General features: G+C 40.4%; 1 protein-coding gene across 4 annotated transcripts; it reads left to right on the top strand.

Moving 5' to 3' along the window:
* NEMP2 (nuclear envelope integral membrane protein 2) lies at positions 1–27,592 on the top strand. Of its 4 annotated transcripts, none has more exons than XM_053918878.2 (10): positions 3–281; positions 569–675; positions 8,778–8,899; positions 12,873–13,095; positions 13,237–13,309; positions 14,361–14,454; positions 15,263–15,377; positions 17,498–17,723; positions 24,525–24,701; positions 25,425–27,592. In XM_053918878.2, exons 3-10 carry the CDS (start codon positions 8,804–8,806, stop codon positions 25,567–25,569), a joined length of 1,149 nt encoding a protein of 382 aa, XP_053774853.1. In that variant the 5' UTR covers positions 3–281; positions 569–675; positions 8,778–8,803; the 3' UTR covers positions 25,570–27,592. The 4 variants fall into 4 exon arrangements, with proteins under 4 accessions (XP_053774852.1, XP_053774853.1, XP_053774854.1 ...); XM_053918879.1 differs by having other exon boundaries at positions 176–304; XM_053918877.1 differs by lacking the exon at positions 569–675 and having other exon boundaries at positions 1–281.

Here is a 27,592-nt window from a genome sequence, read left to right as displayed (position 1 = left end):
GCCCCGCCCCTGCCTCCGGGGGTGGGGCCGCCGCCTTTCCCGCCAGAGGACGCCTCCTGTTTCCTTGCCCCGCCCCGCCCCTCTCCCCCGCTGGACCCCGCGCCATTTCTGCTGCTCTGGGCCCGAGAGGCCCTCCAGGGGTCTCGCCGCGCTGAGCTGATCTCCGGGCGGAATGCGGCGGCCCCCGAGGTGGTGCTGGGTGCTGCTCTGGCTGCCGCCTTTGGCGGCACGGCCCGCAGGCGCGGTGCGCGGGGAGGAGGCGGTCGTGGCGGCCTTGTCAGGTAACCGCGGGCACTGGCGGCAGGTGCGAACACGCCCTCCCCGGCTCCCCGACTCCAGCCCGTCCGCCAGGTCCGCGCGCGGGCGCTCCCCCCGCCCGGGGCGGCGAGGCCTGGGGTGCCGGTGGGCGCGCCCCTGCCCCGCGTGAGGCGCACCACGCGGGCGCCCCCCACCTTCCTTTCTGCCCGCGGGGCCTTCCCTGATCTCTGCTGGGCCGTGGACAGTTTGTGTTTTTAGGACCAGAAGCAACCGCACAGTTCTAAGTCTGGCCCATTCTCTCCTTTTACAGAAGCAGCAACCTAAGGTCAGAGATGTTTTGATTCGCTCCAAGTCACACAGCTAGTCACTGGCACAGCTGACCCTAGTCTGCCGGCTTGCAGCACAGGGCTTTGTCTGGTACGTACATTTAGGTTGAAGGCCGTATTCTCTGTTCAGCTTCGGCTTCGGAATATGACTGAAGTTCCCCTGCCCCTGACTAGCTCTGTGACCTTAAGCGAGTCCCTTAACTGCTCACACATAAAGCTCAGAGAAACAAGAAATGGTAGCTGCTCCTAGTGTTGTTACGGGTTATATGTCCATTGCTCTCAGGATCCTGGCACAAATTCTAACTCTAGAACTGCTACTAATTTCCTATGAGCTTAACATTTCTATTCCACTTTACTCCCATGAAGTACTTTAAAAGGTTTCCTGGAATCACTGCCCAGCAATTCTGTCTCGCTTTTCCTTTTATTGATTCCAGAGAGGAGAGGACCATGCCTGTGAGAGAAACATCAATCACTGGTACTGGGGAGGGGACAGAGGCCCAGGCACTAGCCCTGACCAGAAAGCGGGCCTGTGACCCTTCAGGTTTGCGGGACTTACGCCCAACCAACTGAGCCGCGCCAGCCATCCCATTGGCCACCTCTAGTGGCCACGGAGGCAACGGGTGTGGGCTTTTAGCTGCCCAGCCATCCCCACCTCAGTAAATCAGGGTTCTTTGTCTAAGGATAAGGCGATTATGAGAGTGTGCCACAGCTGCCAACCAGAGGAAATCTTGGGGAATCACCTGGGGGAACTGTTTTACGTCAGTTTACATTGAATAGACATTTGTGGAGTGTTTCCTTTGTGTTAGGCAGTGTTAAAGTGCTTTAACTGCATTATTTTATTCGATACCCATAGTAGCCCTGGGTGGGGGTAGCATTGATAAACCCATTTTACAGATCGGAAAATGAGTGCTTAGTAAGAAATGTGGCCAGCATGTACTGATGGAAAAGTAAATCACAGTACTGGCAAGCAGGAGGGTTTTTGAGCAAGATACCAGCCGGAATAGTATGAGGAGCCCTGGACCAACACCCAGAACCTTGTGTTCTAGCACAGTCGTTACATGCATCCACCCATTTATAGAATTGCCTTGGTTCGGGCACATAATATATATTTTTTTAAGATTTCATTTATTTTATTTTAAGAGGGAGAGGAAGGAAAGGAGAGAGGGAGAGAAACATCAGTGTGTGGTTGCCTCTCACGTGCTCCCCACTGGGGACCTGGCCTGCAACCCAGGCATGTTCCCTGACTGGGAATCAAACCAGCGACCCTTTGGTTTGCAGGCCTGTTCTCAATCCACTGAGCTATACCAGCCAGCACGAATCTTTACAGACTGTAGTTTTCTCATCAGTAAAATGAAGGCGTTATATTGCTGAATGTTTTCCATATTTCCTCACCTTTTTATTTGCCTCAATGAATCCAATGTTTTTCAAGTTTTTATCACCAGACTTGAGTGTTAACATTTCACTTCTGTATTTTGTTAATCAAAGCCATACCTAAGTGCCTGTTAGAGCTTCTCTTCTGCCTGACACATGCAGGATGCCCACTGAGTTGATAAAATTGTAGCCCACAGCTAAAAAGAAAAAAAGCAATTTATGAGCCTTAGAGCGACATTTGCCATTCCAGATAGGCTTCACAACACAGACTATGAAGCATCTTTGATCCTGTGGTGGGCCAATGGCACTGCTGGAACCTCTGGATTACGCTAAGTCTAAGACCCATTGCTGCCCTAAAAGTCCTAGTTTTAATGAGGGACCTTGAGATCAAACAACTGGTTCTTCCTTTTAAATAGGGGACATCTTTAATGTGAAAGGCTTGGATTAGGCGATACTTCCTGCTCTAAATTTCCATCTCTGCCACACATATACACCTTGCCATGGAATGGAGAACATCTACACTGAGGCCAGCTTTCTGTCACCCTATCTGAAGTAAAGTCAGAGGCAGTTGACACAGGAGGGCAGGTCTGGCTGAGAGGAAGAGAAACTTCAAGCTGAGAATCACCAGTAGTTTGAGACTGAGGGGGAGGTTCCTAGAAACCATGGGTTGTCCTGTGATGAAGTTCAGGCCACTGCATTGAATTCCCAGGCTTGAACTATATAGCAACAGGCCATTTGAAACCACAGTATTCAAATTCACTTATGGGAGAAGAAAAATCAATACTTGAAGTTAAAAATCATACCTAAATATGCATTAGCATGTGCTACTTTCAGTTTCATTTTCTATGCATGTTCTTGGGGAAATAAAAAAATTAAGATTTCTATTGAATTCATGTTTTAAAAAAACCTAAGGTTAGTGGAAAAGAGGTTACCTTTGTAACTTTGGTGCTACATGCTAACAACTCCTTTGACAGTGTGGGTTTTTGCTTTTTTCCCCTATTCTCCTTGTCCCAAAAGAGAAGCAGTTATAGTCCAACTAGAGAAAGTGACAGTCTAATAAGTGATTTTATTGTTCTGTTATATTTCCACCTGAAGTTTTTTTTTTTCTCATATGAGGGCCATGTAAGGTTAAATTTTCAGGAGAAACATTGCTGAAATATTTTCATGTTGGAGGTCATTTAAGATCTGCTAAGGTTTGAGGAGTATTTGTGTTTTTTACTCTTGGCATAATTGTATTCTATAATACAAGTAAATTTAAGTACTACCTGCCCTTTTCTGAAGTTTTGACTGAATCCTTTACCTTATGAATGACTAAATTCTTTGCTTGTTGTATGACTAAACTCTTTTAACTTAAATTTATCTATACATTTAGGAAAACTAATTAATGACAAAAGAACTACAAAGGAGTGATTTTAAATTTATTAGTTAAAGCAGGTGATATGCAGCTGTCCCTTTTTATATAGAATAGGTAGTCTTAGATGAATTTAATATTTATAAATTGAGTGATATTTAAAATGAACTAAGGGATCTCATTGGTTAAGGTAATCCTGACTTAAATCCTCTGATAATATAAGTAATTGTGCTTTGTCTTAGCAGTTGGGGCACGACTGTCCAGAAATATACTGTCTCTATATTCAGGTTGATTGAAAAGATAAGAGAGTCTGCCAAAGATGGTAGGGAGTTAAGGAAGGCAATGCTCATTCCATGGCTTAGAGATGCAGCTTTGTTGGGGGAGCCATAGTAAGATGGCATTCAGGCTAGGTCCCCAGATACCACTAAGTGCTTGGGAAATGAGCCAGAGCTGGGATAGCTATTACTTCCAGATCTTTCTCCTGATCTGAATCAGGTTTGAGGATGTAAATACCTAAATTATGGGGTACCCTCCCAGGTGCAGACATATTTCAGCCCCAAATGGAAGCAGTAGGTCTCCCCAGGCAGCTGTTCTCTCCTGACAAATGAATGATTATTGTTGCCTTTTTATGAATCCTTAGAAACTTTTGTTTTTTGGATTGCATTGTAAGGAGATTTTGTTGATATTGTTGTGGGCCAGCTAGTCCCGTCCTAGTGGAATGAACCAGCTAAGACTGAGGCCCCATGAACAAATGACATCTGCAAACAGCCTTCAGTGTCAGGGCTTGAACTGTGAGAGCATTCAGATGAAGTTGTGAAGCTGGCTGCATTTCCTATTTCCCACCCTCAGGTGGAGATAGAAGTAGAAACTGAACAATGAAATGTTTTTAGAAGAAGATTGAGGAAGGGAAGAGAGGCCTAGGAAAGACATACCTTTATAAACAGTCTAAGATAGTGGTTTCCAACCTTTTCCATCCCGTGGCACACATAAACTAATTACTAAAATTCTGCAGCACACCAAAAAATATATTTTTTGCCAATCTGACAAAAAAATAGGTATAATTTTAATTCATTCACATTGGACAGCTCTTGTGTTGGCTGTTGTCATTTTTTTATTTGACAAACTAAGGGAAAAGATGTCAATGCTCCTGACTGAAGAGTCAGGTATTGCGTGCTTTAAAAATTCTTGCAGCACACCAGTGTGCCTCTTGAAGCTGATCGAAGATAAAAAGATCTGTTTGTCTCTAGGAAGACACTAGTCTAGCCATGATAACAATCTTGATTGTCACAAGTCACTGTCTTATGCCTCATCCAACTAGCCTAGGCCTTAAGGTTCACATGAACTCTCTTGGAGCTAGGCTTGTAGCTTCTTGTGGCTGTGAGTTTCTAATTACTTAGATATTTAGGAATTCTTGTGTGGGTTGATTGAAATGCATTCACCTGAGGAGAGAAGTGATAAAAATGAGGGCAGCCAGAGGATACCATGAAATGTTGACACATTGTAATGTCTCGTGTATTGTATAAATTCTAGATCAACTACATCTCAAAAGCCTGGACAATTCCTAGGGAGACATTGTTTGCAACATGGTTTCAGTAGTGTTTCTATAGGTGTCAGAAGACCTGACTGGTGTAGCTCAGTGGAGTGAGCGCAGGCCTATGAACCAAGGGGTTGCTGGTTCGATTCCCAGTCAGGGCAGGTGCCTAGGTTGCGGGCCAGGTCCCTAGTTGGGGGCACTCGAGAGGCAACCACACATTGATGTTTCTATAGGTATTAGTAGGGCAACCTACCTCCTTTAGTACTTGAAGACGCAGGTGAGAAATTGGGAGTGCCCTTGCACAGAATAGTAGGAAAATTTGGGTTGGTATGGCCAGAGCAGCCAAGTGGAGGGAAGGGAAAGTGGAAGAGGTCATAGGTACTCAGGTCCTTCGAAGTGAGGGTGAATTTCATTATGGGCTCGATGAGAAGTTATGGAGGGTTTTAAGTAGGTCATTCATGTACTCTGATTGATGGTTTTGAAAGACCTATGTGCTGATTAGAGAACAGGTTGTGGGAGAAATCATAGTGGCAATTCTGGGAGCAGGGAGACCAGCTACAAGGCCATTACAGTAGTCCAAGTGCGAGAGGACGGTAGCTTGGACAACAGAGAAGCATTACACCTAAATTCAAACTATTGCAGTATACTTAAACTGACCATCATGCTCTTAAGAGTTATAAATATCAATGATTTAGGAGACAGTCTTAAGACCAAATGAAAGAAAACCTCAGTGTGAAGATAGTGCTTGTTTGCAAAGCTCAGGCCCAAAGAAGATATTCCCTTAGACCACTAACGAGATGGCAGTTCCCTGTTATGGGAAGTGTTGCAGCCCTTGAAGTAGTGGAGCCCATTAGGAGAGGGGACAGCAGGGAGGGACTCTGGAAGCCCCAACAAGAAAAGTTCCTGGTACTGAGTATTTGGTAATAGAAGTAACTCTGAAGAAAGAACTGCCTGGAAGTTAACATTACTGTAATGGTCTGGGGCCCTTAGACTTCATGCTCGTCACCTGCCCCACTGGAATGTACTCCCTTTCCAACGACACATAGGACTTCCTCTCTTGTTAGGGATCTCCATCATAAAGTTCCCAACTCTAGCCACCTGATTTAGTTCTGTTCCTGCTCAGAGAGCCCACAGGAAGCTGTGTGGAGGCAGAACATGGGAGATTGGAAGGTGAATCCAGAGCCCTTCTTTCTCTCCTGCTTCTCCTGCTCACTAGTTGAGGATTGTGAATGTGTTGGTATGTTCTCATCACAGTTGCTCAGGCTCTTCCAAGTTCTACACTGTCTTCTTTGACATTTGTCCATTATACAGCTGGCCGCAGCCCTTTCATGTCCCTGAAGTGCCCTCTCCGGTGTGCAGCCCTCACCCAGGAGTATTTGCATCTCAGATATACCTAAGAATACACCTCAGCATTGGCTGCTTCATGTGTTGGTAGCACTGTGTCTGCATTCTCCTTTTCGCTCTTATATATAAACAGATGATGCAGGAATGCATTTTTCATTGTTAGTGTCTTGTATTTAACAGCCTCTAAGGCTTTCTTCTCATGCCTTTTTAACACCAGCCTCTTAACCTGAATTCTTGTAATTGCACCTCAGACTCTCAGACTGTAAGTTTGTTGGTATATTTAAAAACATACTCATTTCCTCAAAATGTTAACAGTGACGATTAAATGATTTGACAGTGTCACAGTGGAAGATACTGGATCCTTGTGTGACTTTCTTGCTTTGGTAGGTTTGTGACCTTTATGCAGTTATGTTTCAGGAAGTAGTGGGCATTCACAGTGTCTTTTCCCCAAGTCTGTCTCACTTTTCTCTAGCCTAATGCCAAGGATGCTTCTAGCCAGAACACGAACCTATTTGGGCTTATTCAATACTATCCCCTAAATGAAAGTAATTGTTGACTAGTTTTTACTGGTTACTCAATTCTTCCCCAACTTTGGTGCAGCAGGTTGTGCTAACTTCATTTGAGTTTTTTCTGGAGAAATAGCTGACCACACATTCTTTAGGGGGATGGGGAGAGGGTGGAATTGGATGATAAATACCATTTCTCTGTGCCCATAATCAATCCCTGTTGCTGTTTCCTGTTGACAGATATAGTGGTTACACCCTATCCTGGATCTAGAAGAATTTATTATTTTCATCTCACTTCATTTCACAATAAATTCAAGTACAGCAGCAGATGAACCCTATCACTTTATAATTTTCTTACGGCATTTACTATATTTAGCCACTCTAATATAACGAACGCCTGCCTTTCTCTATTATATTGTATTGTGTTATGTTATATGTTAATTATTATATATTTGTGTATTATATGTAACATACATATATTTACATACACACACGTGTGTGTGTCTACATCTGTCTCTAGTTCATATTTCTCCTGTGCTGCAGACCTACCCATCTTCACTTAGTCCCACCAACCAAAATTCAGTATATCCAAAATTGAACTCATCTCTCCATTCCCTGCACAAGTTTCACCCTGTATTCCTTATCTGGGTGAAGGACCTTGCCATCTCTCCATTTATCAGAGCCTTCACATCATCTTGGTCTCCCTTACCTAATGAATCTCTTAAGGGTGTTGATTCCACTTCCTAAGTGCTCTTCAGTCTGTTTTTTTCTACTTCCTACTTAGTTCATGCCTTGCTGGAATTGTTTCAGTAGTCTCCTTAGTGGTTCTGCTTTCAGTCTTCTTCCCCTCTAATATCTCATATTGCTTAAAGAATGCTCTTTCTAAAACATGACTGTGTTCCTGTGACTTCTTTATTGAACTGGTTATTCTTTCTTTGTTACCACTGATCCATTTTTGCCCTTTCCTCCCCTGCTCAGTGCCTGGAAGCTGACTTCTATGGTATCACCTGCTTCTTTGCCCCCTGGCTTCCCCTTGGGTTTGGCCAGTGAGAAGCACTGTAGGGGAGGCAGGAGAGACAGGCTGAGGTACCCATACCCTTACCCCACCGATCCACTGAAGTTCTGACAGTGATTACATTCCATCAGACTAGCTCACCCCCCACCCCCACCCACCAGTAGCTCCAATAAGGCCTGGTCCTCCCTTTACCATTTAAGGCCTAGGGCAGGGGTGTCAAACTCATTTTCACTGGGGGTCACATCAGCCTCTCAGTTGCATTCAAAGAGCTGGATGTAATCTTAACTCCTTAACAGGTAAGGAGTAGTTACATTTATACAGTCCTAAAATTATTTCAGCCCTTCGAAGGCAACCACAAGGCTGATGTGCCCCCAGTGAAAATGAGTTTGACACCCCTGGCCTAGGGTGTTGAAGGCTTTCTGTTGTTGGTGGTGCCTTATCATCAATGCCTTAACCTGCCTACAGGTTCGTTAATTCTTTTCAGTTAAATCCTTTTGAGTGTCAACAGTTTCTTGCTGAGACTTCGGTACTTACCTCCTTTATGCTCTGCTTTCAGCATGAAGTCCACATTCCGTAGTGTAATAGTAACCACTGCTTACCTCTCTAACTGCAGGTGTTGAAATGTCCTCATGTGTTTCCTACATTCCATCCTTGTGAATGGCTGAACCACTTCTGTGATTTCCCTCATTTCCAGATTTTGTACATATTCACCACCCCTACTCCTGACTTCTGTTTCATTGCCTCCAGCTTAATTATTGAGCACCTCACTCACATTACCTCTTTTCCGGGAATCTGCCTTCAATTCTTTCCCTCTACTTCAGGATTGAAGAAATGACTATTCTTTGTGCTCTTATAGCGTCCTCCAAATGTCGTAAAAATATTGACACCGGACTGTAATTTTTGGTCTATCTCCTGCTAGGTTGGGAGGACTGAAGCACTATAATTACCATGTAGAAAAATTTATCGGCCATAGAATATAAAAAGTTACCATTATCCCTGTGAATAAAAAAGAAAAAATAAGATTCTGGGAAATTAAATATTTAGGAAATGTATTTTCTTTTCTATATCTCAGTTCCAGTGTGCAAAGCTTTGAAGGAAATGGATTTAATTAGTACTTCTGAATCACACTGTTATTGCTACAATCAAAATTCCCAAGTGGAGTGGAAGTGGAAATACATATGGTCAACTGTGCAGGTAAGACAGTTCTTTTAAATCATGTCTTAGGAACAGGGAATTAAAATGTACTAGTTCAAGAGTAAAAAGTAGCTTTTGTATGACTTAGAGCTGTGTATCAGTATGAAAGCTGACTTGCAGATCATACACAGTGGCTTAAGAGGAGGGGTGGGGGGGAAGGAACATTTAATTCTGCATTTTCTTTACCAGCCTTTCTCCAAACCACTCCAAATAAATACACTATCTAAGTGAGTACAGTGTACTTGCTATGTAGACAGAGGTCAAGAAAATACCTTCTTGCTTACTTTCCAAAATAATTGCTATCCCAAGCCCCTCTAGAAATTCTGAGTTTACCTCTGATCCCAGGTATGGCCAAGATATAGTGGTTACTCTTGACAGCACAGTACTTTACCTCATTCAACATTTAACAAATATTTATTGAGCACCTACTAATTACCAGGAATTTTAGGCTCTTAGGATATATCAGTAAACAAAACAGATACTTCTTCCTATAATGTTTACACTCTTGGTGGGATATGGTGGGGTAAGCTATGAATGTAAAAGAGAAGAAAATTATAAAACTAGTTAAGTGCTATGAAAAAAGAAAATGTAGTATAAGGTAAGTGGATTGAGGGAGATGGAAGGCACTTTGCAGTATTTAAAAGGAGTAGTCAAGGTAGAAGGTAACATTTGAATAAGATTTCAACAAAGCGAGTACATTACCCAAGAAGGTATCTGGGCAAAGAGTGTTCTAGGCTGCGGGATAGCTAGGATATATTAGTAGTTACACGATGTTGATTTGTATCATTACTGATAATTTATACACTCTTTGATCACTTGGTTAAGGTTGTACCTGTCAATTTAGAGTTTTACTGCTATAAAATGACTAATTTCACCTATGTAGGGAGAGAATATTTTCAGCACATAATTTAAGACTATGTTGAGATCCAATTCCTCCTCAAACTTTCATCACCTGGTTTTATTATCCATTAATGATGCTTGCCTGAGTCAGTTATCCTGATGTTTGTCAAAGGGTGATTTTTCTAATTCCATTATCTTCTACATTCATGAGTTTTTCCTCCTCCAATTTACTTATATCCACATAATCTCAGGGATTGCCAATCATTCATTGGACTAAAATCCATTAGTTGGGCTTTTTGATTTTTGTTTTGGTATTAAAATTGCCCTAGATTTGGCCAGTAGGAGCCCCTTCAAACTAGCTCCTGTGACCTTTAAACTTGTGCCCATTATTTGATCACTGCCTTACCTTCTGCAAACAAGAAGTTCCAGGCTTATCTCGTAATTTCTTAGACCCAGCTCTGGAATCATATATTTTTCCAAGGAGCATTCAGTGTTAGTTATGTTTATTGCTACTACAATATCACTGTCATATGTATATACACACATACACAACCATTTACCATTTACCTGCAAACATATCTATTTCTATCTGTATTGAAAGCCATCCGTTCTGATTTCTCCAATACTATTTATTGAGTTAATTCTAACCTTCCTCTTTTCCATATTTGTAATTTCCTTCTTAGAAAAACCTGGTTTCCATTGTACTCAATATATTGATTTATTTGCCTAATCCTAGAATACACTGAAAAATAATTTCATATTTGTAAGCCATAGCATTGTATAAAATAAACCTAGTAATAAGAGTTCAATATTTGTTTACAGTGTGTTTTTATCTTTATTTTGAGGGTATATAGTGTAAATACTGGGCTCAGAAGTTACTTGGGTCAATTTATTTCCACCCTTCTTCCTTCAATATGGTTATATTATTCATTTGAGATATATTTGTTTTTATTTGTTCCCATTTCAGGGTTGATTTTGTTATGTTTTGGTATGTACAATATTAATATTCACAAATACACAAAGGTATTTTCAGAGAAGTGTCACTGTCCCTCTCTGCAAACCCTTGTTGGTAGTCTTATTAGTTTCTGGTATATCTTTCCTGTGTTTCTTTTCCCAAAAGTGAGCAGCGATGCATATTTATAAATGGTGCTTAAAGCAGTGAGGCTAAGGAGTGAGTTTAGATGGAGAAGAGAAGAGGACCAATGACTAAGCCTGGGTCATGACGAGAAAGGGGTCAGCAGAGGAGAGGGAGAAGAAGCAATTAGTGAAGATGTCCAAGAAGCCCTGGGGGAAGAAAGTGTAATAAGGAAAAGGGAATGATCAACAGTGCCAAATACTGTTGATGGATTAAATAAGATAATTGAGAATGAATTGATCATTTGAATTAGGAACACGGAGGCCACTGGTGACTGTGTCAAGGACAGCTTGATGGAAACGAAAGCCTGACTGGAGTTGGTTAAAGAGAACAGGAGGAGAGGAACTGCAGACTGCAGGGGAAAGTCGCATCAATAGAAGGCTTTTTTATTGAGAAAATGTCGGCATATTTGTATGCTGATAGAAATGGTCTAGAAGAGCAGGAATAAGTACTGTGGGATGTTTTTGAGTAGGCAAAGGTGGATCAGATCCAGTGGAAAAGTTGGGGGCTTGCTTTGAGAATCGAACACGCAGATATCTGTGGCAGAGTTGCCTCCCCACAGGCCAGAAGTAGAACATGTGCCTGCAGATGCCGACGGGTGGGGTTATGGGGTAGGGGCTGGTCAACATTATTTTCTGATGTTTTCCATTTAAAGTAGGAGGATCACCAGCCAAGATGGAGGAGGTGGAGGAGGTGGAGGAGGTGTTGGGGAATTGATGAAGGAGAAGTTGTGAAATCCTTGTGGAAGAGAGTAGAAGAGTGACTGGGTAGGAATGTGTGGTATGAGTACCTGCAGCTTTCAGGTCCCATTCAGGTTCACAGTTATGGGTGTGAAGTGAGACCACTGTATGTTTCTCCTGCATAGTCAGTGGCACAAATGCAAGAATGGAATATGTGGAGCATTGGATTTCGGAGGTGGGCATCACAAAAGAAGAGGGATGCAAGAGTCAAGGGTACTTGTAAGGCAGTGGTTCCTAATGATGCATTTTGGAATTCAGCTGGATAAGAAGGGGCTGAGTTCATCAAGAGGGTGAGGAGCAGGATAAAGAGGCTTGATATTGGGGGGGGATCAAAGGCTTGCTGGAGTCAGGGTGCTAAAGGGGACATGCTGGAAAATAGGAGGTAGTGGTCAGCTAGTGAGATGTATGAAATACGTCCTGTATTTGGGGCTCAGTTGGGACTGACAAGGTCCAGCATGTGGCCATAGAAGTGATTAGCTGAGGTGGGTAGAGGGCAAGAACAGAAGACGAGAGGAGTTCAAGGAACTGAGAGGTCAGGGTGTTAGAAGGAGTTTGGTGCGTATCCCGTGTATGATGAAAGAACAACAGTAAGCCAGAGACTAAAGTCCAAGAGAAATGAGGGGTACGTAGACAGTAGGTGATACCACCTGATGCCTGAGATTCAAAGCTGGTGCTCTCACTCTCCTTTTCAGGCTTGCCCTAGTCTTGGACAAAGAAGAGAAATAGAGGACAGACAAAGGCAGCAGCAGAGTTGCCATTTAATGGTGACTGGGTTGTCACCATGCTTGGCATTGTAGCTAGTGCTTTGCTGTGAGTCTTGAATGGGACCAGAGGTTGGATTCTGGTCCTTCTTCAAGAGGCTGGTGGGAGAAGCCAGAATTACATATGTTCGGCTGATCTAGAAGATGGAAGCACTGTTCTCAGTCTCAGTGGAAAATGGTGGATAGATAAACCCTATTCTCATATGTTTATAACCAAATAGTTTGCCACCTATTACTTTCTGTCTCTTTGTTTACATGTCCCTTGGCCACAATAACCTGCTAGAAGAGGGAGTTTAATCAATCACACCTCAGGGGAACAAACATCCACTTTCAAAAGTGTCTGTGCTGCAGTGCATGTAGGTTTGTCCGTGGCATCAAAACAATGCCACATACATCTGCCTGTTCTTTACTCACCAGTCTTGGGCTCTCTTTACTCCTCTGTTTATCATTTTAAGAAGTTTCTTGTGTTTATGGAATTGTTTATTCTTCTTTTATAGGTGAAAATTACCAGTTCAGACCTGCTCAGTATTGTATATATCACAGAAAGACAAAATTGCCAGTATCCAGAAACCATTCTATCTGTTATCAAATGTGTGATTCATAAATTTTGGGCACCAAATGACTCTCATGAAATAACCATAACCATTGATTCACATGGGGAGACTGTGTGCTTTGCTGTGAAGCCTGTCAGAAATTATACAATACGCGTGAATCGCAACAGTAAGTCTGTTTTTATTATACTGGACTTTCTCGGGTCAGTTTTTCTGGAGTGACATTTCTGTATATTGACTTTTCTCTTTAGTCACTAACACTACATTGACACAAAATCTTTGTTTTGTGTATGTGTTTTTTTTACTCCAGTTGTGGATTTCAAACTCCTCCTTGTATTTGTGGCAGGCATTTTCCTCTTCTTTTATGCAAAGACCTTGAGTCAGTAAGTATTCATTTTTACTTTCTTAACTTTGTGAATCAAAAAAAGTATAGGGCATATTTGATGCTATGCTAAATGTTACCACACTAGTTTGTAGGTAGTTCTTTCTTTAGGTTTTGCAAACAATAGGTCTGAAACTCATGCTTGAAAAGCCTTTAAAACCAGCAATAGTTATTCATACTGTAATGATATGTAAATGTTACAGGATGCTTCCTCATATATTACTTTGTATTACGTATTAACATATATTATTTTAATTTATATGATCCTCTTAACTATGTGAGCTCTGTATTATTATTCTCATTTTGTAGATGAGAAAACAATTATCTGTCATCACATGACTAGTTCTTGCCAGGGCTGAGATTTATACTCGGGTTTCCTGATGCCAGATGCCTTGCTCTCTCTATTATATTCAGGCTGCCTTCCAGATTTGAGGCTCTGATACAGAAGACTGAATTTAACAAATTTCTGATAAACATATTATGCTAATATTTTGTTGCTAACAACTTCACTAGTGAAAGAGGAATCTCTTTGCAATAACATTTTACTTCTTAGCTTGCTATTCTTAACATCGTTTACTTTTGAGCTCTTCCTTGTAGCATAATCATGTGTTTAATATCCATGGTTCTTATAAATGAGATGTTGCTTATATAGCCTGAAGCATAAAGCTTGGACTGAGAGGAGCTGAGCTGGAATCCTGAATCCTCTAGTTAGCGGATACTGACTTGGGGAAGGTCTTTAACTTCTTGGTGCCTTAGTTTACTTCCCTGTGAAATTCAGACCTGGGTAGCTGTTTCACGGGGCTGTTGTTCATGCATGTAAAGCTCTCAGACAAGTGCCTGCTACATGGTAGGTGCTCAAAAATCACTGCTGGACCAGATTCTGAACAGAAGATAGCCCAGACATTCTGTTTTGAGTTAGTGGTGAGCTATTTATCATAAATTTCAAGTAGACATTTCATTTTATAAGAGTATGGCTACTGTCAAGTTAAACATGTTTTTATAATGAATTGGGGCTTGTCATTTAAATAGCTTTCATCTGCTTGTCTTGACAGAAGCCCTACTTTTTATTACTCTTCGGGGACTGTGCTAGGTATTCTGATGATATTTGTCTTTTTCCTGCTGCTGGTGAAAAGGTTTATTCCTAAGGTATGTATACTATGTGCAGATGAATAAAAATGGAAATCAGATATCCACAGACGTGAAAAATTGATCAAAATAATGCTCATTGATTATGGCAATTCCTAATTCAAATTATATTTCTACATTGTATAAATTTGCTTTAAAATGTATCTTTTTCTAGAGATTCCATATTTACTTGTTATTGTATGTAGGCTTACATAGTAATTCTTGGTGGTACTTTTTTTTGAGACCCCTTTATTTTCTAGATAATGTGTTTTTCTTATGAGAGACAGGGGCTCATTCTATGCTAAGTGAAAATTTCTCCTGTCTTGGCATAGCTGAGGACTCTCATGATGCTTTGAATAATAGTATTGCTACATCTGGGGATTTCTTTATTATTATTAGTTCCCTAACACAGAATGCTTTATGCTTAGTTGAAGATAAATAAATAGTTGTTCATGATGATAATGTTTTAATTTTTCTGATAAAGCTTGCAATTCCAGCATTATTTTGAGATAAATTTATTCTTTAGAACAGTGCTTCTCCAAATTTAATGTACATGCAAGTCACTTGAGTATTCTGCTGAGATGCAGATTGTGATTCAGGAGTCTTTGGTTTCAGGGGCCTGAGAGTCTGCATTCCAGCAAGCTCCCAGGTGATGTCAAAGCTGCTGGTTCACGAACCATACCTTTAATCAGTCACTAGAGAGTAGTGAATTGACTTCAGTGTAGTTTGATATAAAAAATGTCTAATACAAAGGGTTTATTTGTTTACTTCTATTTTTATGAGAGTGAATGAACCAAAAACTGTGCCATTTATTTTCTTCCACACACAGTATAGCACCTTTGGGGCTTTAATGGTTGGTTGTTGGTTTGCTTCAGTGTATATGGTGTACCTATTGATGGAAAATCTGAAGTGGCTGTGGTATGAAAACAGAATATATATATTAGGTAGGTAAAATTTTTTAAAAATACATTCAATTATTGGAAATCTGAAAAGTACAACTAGAGGCCACCTTTTGGCTTATATTTCCAGCATCTAAATTTTCATTTTGAACTAAGAAGTGCTGTTAAAAGTAATATTTTATTTTATTCCCATATTTGATGATTTTGGTTCATTAGATCTTGTTTTAGACTCTTTCCCTATGACATCCTACTTAGTTTTCTGTACTATTAATCAAAAGAGCAAAATATTGTTTGCCCCTTTTGACTGCATATGCTTTTGAATTGTAGTTAAACTCTGACCACATCTAACTTGTAATGAAAAAACTTCTCTAAAATGTGGCTCTTTATATCTTTTTCTTGATGTATTCAGTATGAAAGATGAGGAATTCTAAATATAAATGACTAAAGAAAACTTAACTTTTCAGAAACAGACAGGCTATTAAGAAACCACTTGGCCCAGGCTGGTGTGGCTCAGTTGGTCAGAGCATTGTCCTGTACACTGAAAAGTTTTGAGTTTGATTCCTGGTCAGGGAACACATCTAGGCTGTGGGTTTGGTGCCCAGTCAGGGTGCCTGTGGGAGGCAACCAATCAGTGTTTTTCTCTTATATCAGTGTCACTCTCTCTCTCTCATCCCCTTCCTCCTTCTAAAAGGAATGAAAAAATGTCCTTGGGTGAGGATTAAAAAAAAAGAAGAAAAGAAACTACTTGTTCTCCTTGTTTCATGATACAAAAAAAAAAACCTTTTTCTAATTATTTTTAATTGAAAAACAATGGAGAATGAGAGAATTAGTTTTCTTCTAACCCCAAATTTCTCACATAACTTTACTTATCCAAAACAAAAGCAGTAAATTTTTTGTTTCTTGTTAAGACTTTATGTTTTCAGTTCATTTTTCTTTTTATGCTAAAGTGTTTTTAAAGTAAATTACTGATATCATGATGTGTTCCCCCAAATCAGTGAGCCAGTGTGCCACAAGAATTTTTAAAATATGCTGTACCTATTTAGTCAGGGACACTGACCTCTTTTCCCTTAGACTGTCAAATAAAAAAAATAACAATAGCCAACACAACAATAGCCATTGGGTGTGAATGAATCAAAATTATACTTATTTTTTGTCAGATCAGCAAAAAAAATTTTTCATATGCCACAGAATTTTAGTAATTAGTTTATGTGTGCCATGAAATGAAATGGGTTGAAAATCACTGTCCTAAATACTTCACTAAGCATCTCTAAAAAAAATGACAGCATTTTCCTCTACAGTCAAGCAAGTATTAAATCTAAAAAATATTTAGTAATTAACATAAAATTATCAATTACCCAGACCATGTTTAAATTACCTAAATGTCTTTGATGGTTGGTTTTTATAAGCTGGGATACAGTCCACAATCATATTTTATATCTGTTATGTCCTGTATCTTTTAATCTGTAATAGTTCTTTTTTTATCACAGTGATATGCTGAAGAGACCAAGCTAGTTGTCCTTAGAATATCTCACAAGGATTTCTCTGATTACTCCTTCGTGGTATAATTTAACTTTGTTTTTCTCTCCCCTGTATTTCCTGTTAACTGGAAATGAGATCTTGAGGCCCGGTTAGACACAAATGAAACAGTTGGTGGAATATCTAAGAAGCCATGTGCACTTTACTGGATCACCACAGGGGACACAGAATATCTTATCATCCTACCATTATTAATGCTGACACTGAGCACTGGATTGCAAGAGTGACAGCCTGATACCTCCACTGTAAAATTTTATTTTTGTGTTTGACTAGAAAGTAAAAATGAAAAATAGGGTTTGTGGCACATTGTGACATATGCTGAGGCTTATCCCTGACCAAAGCAATCATAATAACATTTGCCCTTTAGGACTCTGGACTAAAAAATAGACATATATTATAATAATTTATGACTATATATCCTTAATTATTGCAAGTCAGCCTTGTATCTCACATGGAGGGAATAACTAGCCTTATTAATGCCTTTTTCAGTTTTACTCCTTTGGAAAAAGAAAACAAAACTAAAGGTTTTTTCTGGTATGTTCTTAGGTCTCAGTCAAGGCTCTGACAGGTTTTTCACATAAATTTTCAAGTTCAGATTTATATTAGTTTACATTCTTTTGCTTTTACAGGCTATGTCTTGATAGCTGGGTTTTTCAGCTTTGTTCTCTGTTACAAACACGGGCCCCTGGTTGATGAGAAGAGCATATGTCTCCTGACGTGGACACTGCAGCTCCTGTCCCTGTTTCTCATCTATGGTGGTGCCACCGTTCCTCAGTTCGCATATGCAGTTATGATCCTCATGCTGTTGTCCAGGAACCTGCACCGCCCAGTGAAAGCATTCAGTTATATGATGTGGTATGCATCTTTTTTCCTGATAAATGTGACATTTTGAGCTCTGGTTTTATTTATTGTTTGGGGGAATATTTGGACATACCATATTTAATCTCAAAATTAACTACATTTCATCTGGAGATTTCCCTCTGAGAGAGTGGAGGATAGAGAATGGAAGCATCTGATCTAATCTCCGTTGCAGTGTTTAGAGGTGTACCACCCATCATTAGGTTATTACAGCTCACCCAGAATTCACTAAAGTCAGTGGCAAAATTACTTGGGCTCTGGGTTACCTAAAATTTCTACTTTCATTCTATCTTTCCTTGCATTAGGGCCAAACACTGCTTTAGAGGTATTTGTTGTGTTTATGAGATAAGAGTTAGGGAACAGAAATGAATCATAAATGGTAGAAAGGTATTATTTATATTTAGGACTTTCTTTTAGGTTTTAAGTTAAGGCTTAAACCTTTTGAAAGTATAGAAAGGTGAAGTAACTACTATTGTGATAGCTTTGTTGTTCATCTCTGTTCTCATTCACTGAGTCTGACTGAACACCTGTTTTCATGTGGGGTGCACAGATTAAGGATACTGTCCTTTCCCTTGAGGTGTACTTGCTGAGACAGAGGCATACATTGCCATACATTTGAAGTGTTAAAATAGGCCTGCCCGGGGACTATAGCATACAAAGTTCAGGAAAGTTTCTGGAGGTGATATTACTGGGTTGAACCTTAATGAGTCAAAATAACCGGATGCATTAAATGTAGGAAGGGCTTTCCTGACAGAGAGAAAGCCCAGTTTGGCACCATCACGAGGCAGGCGAGGGAGATGGGCTTTGGATGTTCATGGAGGCATCATAGGCCATGCTAGTAAGTCTAGTCTGAGCCTGTATACAGTGGAAGGAGGTAACCAGTATGCATTTTAGTCAGTGCGCCCTGACTGATGCCTAGACAGGAGTTATGTATCCAAATGATCGGGGCCCCAGCAGGTACTGAGTGAGTAATATGAGCAGGGTAAGGCAGTGGGGTAACCATGAGGGCTATTGGAGATTTTACAATGCAGCTTCATTGAAAACGGGGCAGTTACTACTCAGCTTGAGCTGATTGTTGCCATGTGGGAATGTGGGCCCTACTTTACCAGATCCTCTGGTTTTCTCGAAAAGCTGCCAGTATGGATTAGAATGTGAGTTCTAATGATTTTTAAATGTTGGCAACTAATCTGAAAATAAAATGATTCAGTAAGCCAGAATCACAGTTGAGACCATGATCACTCATCAGGCAGTGGGTCGGGCTCTGTCTGTCATCTGGAAGAGGGTAGATGTAAGGGGAGAATCTGGGGCAGGAGACCAGTCATCAGACGTCACAATGCTCCAGGCAAGAGAGGATGAGGACTCGGAGTAAGGCAGGGAGACCAGGGTGGAAGAGGGAGTTGAGAAATGTTTCTGAGGTAAACTTGGCTGAAACAAAGGAGACTCTGTGATAACTGGTAGTTTATGGATCTAGTGACTGCATGTGTGGTGATGTCGCAGGTTCAGGAGTGCACCAGTGTCAGGACAGAGCCCTCACGCAGCCGATGTTGGTGAGGCTGAGAAGCGGCAGGGCCAGGTTGGAGGGGCTGTTGCTGGCTGATCTCTCTGCCCTGTGTCAGGACCCGATAGTGACTGGGATTACCAGAGGTCCCTCTGCCAGGAGGATGCTGACCACTTCACATCCTCCAGGCCTCTGGCCATTTGCCAGGCTTGTATTTTGAGGAACCCAGGATAGAATTTTTTGTATGATGGTTCTTTTAAGCACTTGTGCATTCTGTTATCATGAACATAATAATCAAAATGTAATATAACTTCCTCAAATTTTCATTTTGCTAGTGAATAATTATGTGAAGACCTAGAAGACAAAACAGGAATTTATTTATAGGTTAAATAATAAACCAGAGAAATAATATCTTGATTTCTAGAGCACTTCCTAGTTTGCAAAGAGCTGTCTGAATATATTTTAATAATATAAGGTGGCTATTTTTAATGATTTTTAAGTATATTTTATTGATTATGCTATTACAGTTGTCCCATTTTTTCTCTCCTTTATTCCCTTCCATCCTGCACTCCCCCTCCCACCAGTATTCCGCCACTTTAGTGCATGTCCGTGGGTCGTACATGTAAGTTCTTTGGCTTCTCCATTTCCTATACTATTCTTAGCCTCCCTCTGTCTATTTTATACATACCAATTATTCTTCTTATTCCCTGTACCTTTTTCCCCATTCTCCTCGCTCCCTCTCCCTGCTGATAACCATGTGATCTTTCTTTCTGTTTCTGTTCTAGTTGTTTACTTAGTTTGTTTTTGCTTTTGTTTTTTTATTATGTTCAGTTTTTAATAGTTGTGAGTTTATTGCCATTTTACTGTTCATCTTTTTTATCATCTTCTTTTTCTTAGGTAAATCCCTTTAACATTTCATATAGTAAGGGCTTCGTGATGATAAACTACTTTAACTTGACCTTATCTGGGAAGCACTTTATCTTCCCTTCCATTCTAAATGAAAGCTTTGCTGGATAGAGTAATCTTGGATGTAGGTCCTTGTGTTTCATGATTTGAATGCTTCTTTCGAGCCCCTTCTTGCCGGCAAGATTTCTTTTAAAAAATCATCTGACAGTCTTATGGGAACTCCTTTGTAGGTAACTCTATTTTCTTGTTACTCTTAAGATTCTCCCCTTATCTTTAATCTTGAGTAATGTAATTATGATGTGCCTTGGCGTGTGCTTCCTTGGGTCCAACTTTGGGACTTTCTGGGCCTCCTAGACTTCCTAGAAGTCTATTTCCTTTGCCAGATTGGGGAAGTTCTTTATTTGTTCAGATAAATTTTCAATTTCTTGTTCTTCCTCTTCTACTTCTGGCACCCCTATGATTTGGATGTTGGAATGTTTGAAGATGTCCTGGAGGTTCCTAAGCCTCTCCTTGTTTTTTTGAATTATTGTTTCTTCATTCTGTTCCTGTTGAATGTTTATTTCTTCATTCTGCTCCAAACCGTTGATTTGAGTCCTGATGCCTTCCCTTCCCTGTTGGTTCCTTGTACATTTCTCTTCATTTCACTTTGCACACATAGGCTTCACTTTTTCCTCTATTTTGCAGTCATACTCAACGATTCATGAGCATCCTGATTACCAGTGTTTTGAACTCTGCATCTGATAGGTTGGATATCTCTTCATGGCTTCATTCTATTTTTGGAGCTTTGCTTTGTTCTTTTATTTGGGCTGTATTTCTTTGTCTTACGCACATATTATGTTGTAAGGGGTGGAGCCTTAGGTATTCACCATGCCGGGTCAATTCACGTCACTGCATTGTGGCACTGTATGTGGGGGAGGGTTCCTAGAGCATGCCTCTTGTTCAGCTCTCAGCCGGCTTTCAGTCACTTCCCCTGCTACCCACAAATAAATCTGGCCCTTCTGGTGCTGATTCCCGGGTAGGTGGGTTTGTGTACATTCTAGGACCCTGTGGGTTTCTCCAATGAACTCTCCTGTGAGATTAGGAGTTTCTCCTATTGCCACAACCCCCACAGGTTTTTACAGCCAGAGGTTTTGAGACTTTCTTTCCCTGAGATGGAACCCTGGGTTGTGCAGTCTGTCTCGCTTCCTGATTGTTCCTCCCTGTTTATCTGCACGTGTATGTGGGACTGCCAGCTGCTGTCTTGTCCACCCAGTGCTCTAGCCACCACCTTGCTGTGTGTCCTCTCCACCCTGGCTGACCATCTCCACCCCTCCTACCAGTATGGATGAATGTTTCTTTAACCCCTTGATTGTTGGACTTTCATACAGTTTGATTTTTTGGCAGATCTGGTTGTTTTTTGTTTTTAAATTTGTTGTTGTCCTTTTGGTTGTGTGAGGAGGCAAAGTGTATCTACCTGTGCCTCCATCTTGGCTGGAAGTGCCAGATCCTATTTTTTTTATTATTATACTTAATTGAACACTTACTATGGACCACTCGCTGTGCTAACAGCACTTTATACAAAATATTTCATTTAATTTTACTGTGACCTCATAAGGTAGATGTCACTGTTTTTATTTTTTTCATATGAGCAAACTGAGGCTCAGAACTGTTAAGAAATTGCCCCAGTTCACACAGTGGGTGAACCCCAAAGCCAGGACTGTGCCTCAGTCCTCTGCTCAGAGGCCAGGGCTTTTCCTCTAAGGAGACCAGCCTAGGCATTCAGAAAAGGAGAAGGAAATAATGTCAGCAGTTCCCTAATCTAGCATATCAACCACCAGACGATCATTAAAAGTTAAAAGATTTCTCAGGTCCCTATCCTCAAAAAAACGTATGTTCAATACACCTGCTGGTAATTTTGATGCTCATCCAGGTTTTGGAATCTGGTTAAATTAAAATTTAAGCTACCCAAAACCTTTTCTAAAAAATTCATTTATAAATATGTATGTTAAAACCTTATCATTGTTACCATTTTTATGAGATTGTTTCCTTTAGGACCTTCCTGTTAGGACAAAGTTCTAGTCATGAACCCTTCAGCATGTAGCAAAGCAAGAATTATTATAACTTATTGTACATATATGACCCTTGTACAGTATTTACTCCCTCTGTCTAGGATTAGTCAGAATCACCACCACTAGGTGGAGGTGACATCCCACAAATCCTTCTGCTTTTCTCTCTAGAAGATAAGTGGTGAATGATTACTGGGACTCCATAAAAGGACATCCCAAAGGCTTGCTTCTGTTAGTGCCCAAGAAAATCAGAAGGCCAAGAATAAAGAAGCCAGACTTTTAATTGTCTGGTTGTGTGATTAGAAGTCACTGAGGAAGAAAGATACAATTAGCATTTCTATTGGACATTGATTTTAAGTATATTTTATTGATTATGCTATTATAGTTCCATATTTTTTCACCCCTTTATCCTCCCTACATCCTGCAGCCCCCTACCCTCCAGCATCCCCTCACCCCTTAGTTCATGTCCATAGGTTGTAAGTATAAATTCTTTGGCTTCTCCATTTCCTATACTATTCTTAACTTCCCCCTGTCTATTTTGTACCTACCAATTATGCTTCTTATTCCCTGTACCTTTCCCTCCCATTCTCCTCCTTGCCCTCCCCATTGATAACCCTCCATGTGATCTTCATTTCTGTGATTCTGTTCCTGTTCTAGTTGTTTGCTTTAGTTTTTGTTTTTGTTTTTTAGGTTCAGTTGTTGATAGTTATGAGTCTGTTGTCATTTTATTCTTCATAGTTTTTTATCTTCTTCTATTTCTTAGATAAGTCCCTTCAACATTTCATATAGTAAGGGCTTGGTGATGATAAACTACTTTAACTTGACCTTATCTGGGAAGCACTTTATCTGCCCTTGTATTCTAAATGATAGCTTTGCTGGATAGAGCAATCTTGGATGTAGGTCCTTGTGTTTCATGATTTGAATACTTCTTTTCAGCCCCTTCTTTCCTGCAGGTTTCTTTTGAGAAATCAGCTGACAGTCTTAGGGGCACTGCTTTGAAGGTAACTGTCTCCTTTCCTCTTGCTGCTTTTAAGATTCTTTCCTTATCTTTAATCTTGGGTAATGTAATTATGATGTGCCTTGGTGTGTGCTTCCTTGGGTTCAATTTCTTTGGGACTCTCTGGGCTTCCTGGAAGTCTATTTCCTTTGCCAGATTGGGGATGTTTTCCTTCATTATTTGTTCAAATAAGTTTTCTATTCCTTGCTGTCCCTCTTCTCCTGACAGCCCTATGATTCAGATATTGGAGCATGTAATTGTTGTCCCAGAGGTTCCAAAGCCTCTCCTCATTTTTTTGAATTCTTGTTTCTTCTGTTCTGGCTGGATATTTATTTCTTCCTTTTGTTCCAAATACTGATTTGAGTCCCGATTTCCTTCCCTTCACTGTTGGTTCCCTGTATATTTTGCTTTATTTCACTTTGTTTAGCCTTCATTTCTTCCTTCATTTTGTGACCAAGCTCAATCACTTCTGTGAGCATCCTAATTACCAGTGTTTTGAACTCTTCATCAGATATGTTGTCTATCTCCTCATCACTTAGCTCTTTTTCTGTAGTTTTGATCTGTTCTTTCATTTGGGCCATATTTCTTTGTTTCGGCACACCTGTTATATTGTAAGGGGTGGAGCCTCAGCTATTTGCCAGGGCGGGGCAACCCTGTTGGCTGGGTTGTGGCGCTGTCTATGGGGGAGGGATCACAGAGGGAATAATGCTGCTTGCTTGCTCCTCTCTAGCCCCACTTTCCAACAACTCTTCTGTGAGACTGGGAGTTTCTCCTGCTTTCCCAACCCCTATAGTATTTTACTGCTAGAGGTTTTGAGTCTAGCTTCCTGGTGAGCCAGCCCCTCCTTGCTGGTATAGTCCACTGCCTTGCACGAGTCTTGTCTGCCCGCCCAGATGCCCATCTCAGCTCCCTCCTACTGGTCTAGATGAATGTTTCTTTAACCCTTGGTTGTCAGAGTTCCATGCAGTTTGCTATTTTGGCAGTTCTGGTTGTTTATTGTTTTTCAATTGGTTGTTATCCTTCTTTTGGTTGTGTGAGGAAGCAAAGCATTTCTACCTAATCCTCCATCTTGGCCGGAATTCCTTCATAATATATATTGGAAATTGATTATCAAATGCCTTAGGTCATTTTTTAGGATGGTCCAGAGGAGGGGTAATGTACTCTCAAGCCCAAACTGCATGTTCTAAGTACCTCATTCACAATAACAACAATAAAAAGTATAGTATGGTATAAAGGAAGTTAAGAAATACTACTGTTACTGTCAAAGAAATGTATTTTCAAAATCTTAAGGGTTAAATTGAATAATTGAACATAGCTAGGAATCTAGCAACCAAATGCCCCACGTGTCTTAGGAAAATGAAGAAATGGTTTACGTCAAAAAAGCTGGCAGTCAAGTATCTCACTGAAGATGAATACAGAGAGCAAGCTGATGCTGAAACCACCAGCGCTTTGGAGGAACTGCGCCAAGCCTGCCGCAGACCCGGTTTTCCATCATGGCTGGCCGTCTCCAGACTCCAGGCTCCTAAGAAGTAAGCCCTGTTTAGCTACTCAGACTACTGCTTGGGTTAGAATTACTATGAAACTACCATGATGGTTTGGTACAGTTACTTCAGATTAGAAACAGACTACTTCCCTGGATAACACATGCTGTGGAGGCTTTCAGAGGCTCTTCCTTCTCCCCAGTGCTCTGACTCACACAGTAGAACTGCTAATGTCAGAATAATTATTGATCTGATGTGTTTTATAGGGAAGGCCATATGATAACTTTCATATGAGGGGAAAGGTGGAATGGGCTTTGTTATCTGCTTCTCATTCTACTGATGTGGAAAATAATTTTTAAAGGTCACTAAGAGAGGCATATCTGCCCCAGCATCTTTTCCCTTACTGCTTTCCCTTCTTCATAGCTTTATTCACATACCAGTACACTCAAATTATAGATCAGAAAGTATTGACCCTAAAATAATAAATAATAAATCTAAACTAATGAGAAAGAAAGAAGAGAGGAATTAGAAAACAGGAGTGGGTACATTTGGCAGCACTCAGTGCTTGTGCCTGTTTCTCTATGCTGTCCCTGAATGTCTCTAGAAGCGTCACATAAGCCATTCCTGTTTTTACACACACTGTGGAAATGCCATTCTCTGTTGCTTCGAAGTCCAATTTAATTAAGGAGGATATGTAGCAAGGGAACTGTTATCTTTCAAATAAACCTTTCTGTGATAACATTAACTTTATTTAAAACAAAAACTTAATAGGTTTGCAGACTTTGTTCTTGGAGGAAGCCACTTGTCGCCTGAAGAAATTAGTCTTCATGAAGAACAATACGGCCTTGGGGGTGCCTTTTTGGAAGAGCAGCTCTTTAACCTGAGAGAACTACCTGACAATCTACCTGCACATTGACTTCATCTGCAGGACGAACTGGGTAAAAAGAATCGTCTTCCAGTTCTATGGAACAGTAGCAAAAGCATTTGCTATGGAGAAAAATCAAGTCATACTGGAAAGGAAAACTGAACTATGGAAGATAACTGATCATTCTTGGCCAGTTCTGCTATTTATTGTACTGTAGGCCACCAAGATTATATGACTGTCATTACCACTTCCCTTGAGTGAAGACTTTCATTAGGAACAAGGGAATTGTGTTGATCTTCAAGGGGCCAGTAAGTGTGAACAGGTGCCTTGTCAACACAGGGCATTAAATCCTCTCAAACCCCAGAACCTGTGTCAAAAGACTCTGCATTGCTCTTTCTAAATGTTACCAATATAAGTGCTGGCAGAGACCTGAGATATGCTGGATGTATACTCCACTGATGCTAGTGTTAATCAGTAAAGGGATTCTGAGGTCAACTAAGATTGATAAAAAGTTAGACAAAAATACTGCAGGACTTCTCAGAACCTTTAAAAATGCTAATGCACACTGTGAATCTCCTAAAGAGGAATATTGTGTGTAACAGTTTTCAACTTAATTTGACCACAGAACCATTTTTCAGGAGGTTGATACTCCTTGGTACACCTGTTTAGAAAACGCTAATGATGGAGGAATTGAGGTTTGGGGACTTTAAACAACATGTTGAAGACCACAGAGCTATTTAAGGCAGCACTGGAACTAGTTCTTCAGCCCAGGCATTTCCTATGACTCAGGTAAAAAGAGACCTTTAAAGGCAAGCTAAGAGGGCAACTCCCTACAGCCTTGGGTCTCACAGTATTGGTGACTTTATTTTTTAATAATGGCCAACTAGTTATTTGGTAATTGTGATAAAGAGAAACATTTCCTAAGATTATATTTTAAAGTTTTGATAAGACTTTTTATAGACATATAATAAGGGTTAGAAATTAGAATTATGTTTTGTATTTTTTTATATTTTGAAATTGAAGACATTTAATGTCTTGTGACATTGCAAGCTGACTGGTTCATTTTTAAAACTTTAGTTGCAAATGCTGGTAACAGTTTCCTACAAAACAGATTTGTGATGTTTCTTACAGAGAACACATCTTGTTTTTCCTAATTCATGATGTTAAACCTCAGAGTGAAACTGTGACTTTTGACCCTGAGTAACAGAGACCTAAACAGGTCTAAGAAAAGATCTGAACATGGCAAAACCATCTAAGTGTTAAGATGTTGCTAAATTGATTCTCTTTAAGAGTTAAACTGAGGCATTTTTGCTGTGATGGGACCATAAAGAATGAGGACTCTTTCACTAGAAGAGAGGTTACGGAGGTGGGATGTGTAGAGAATTCAGGCACTGCTTTCCTGAGCCAAATTTAATAGTTGTTCTAACTTATTGAATAAGAGCATGTCTACCCATTTGGAACTTTCTAGATTGATTTCCAAATGATATTTCCTCTTTAAGCCGCGTGTCAGTGTTTTACAGGTCTCCGTTGTTGCCAGACACCTTTTAATATTAGGAGCTTTGTTATTTTTGTGAAATGCACTAAATTCAATGTGTGCTTTCACATAGACTCTGATTTTAGAAATAAAATATCTTCCATTCAGATTTATGATCATGCTGTTTTCTAAGTGTAAACGGTTCTGACATCATTTTTGTTATGGTTCAACTTGATTTTTTGATAATTATATTTATTGGTCACACATTATAAATATGTCAGATGCGTCAGCAGTTGTGCTCACCACGTTCATCTCCCAAGAGGCACTTTGTGTCCTACAAAATGTGTGCGAATAACATACGAAGAATCTGCTGGCATTCCCAGGAAATATCCCAGCCAAGACTGCCACCAGGCCTTACCTGTGCCAGGGTGGAGAGCTGCTGACCAAGCTAGGTGTCACCATCACAATAAAAACAGCTAAAGAAAAAGAGCAACAGTCTTCCAGGATGTTGTTTTTCATTTTTTTTTTAAGAGGAAGTCATGGAATTGTCAGTGTTTGTTATATGAGTACTGTGAAAGGCTAAACAATTAAAAGCATTGC

This window comes from Desmodus rotundus, chromosome 2 (assembly GCF_022682495.2).
Source record: "Desmodus rotundus isolate HL8 chromosome 2, HLdesRot8A.1, whole genome shotgun sequence".
Classification (NCBI taxonomy): domain Eukaryota; kingdom Metazoa; phylum Chordata; class Mammalia; order Chiroptera; family Phyllostomidae; genus Desmodus; species Desmodus rotundus.
This window is presented reverse-complemented; position numbering and strand designations above follow the sequence as displayed.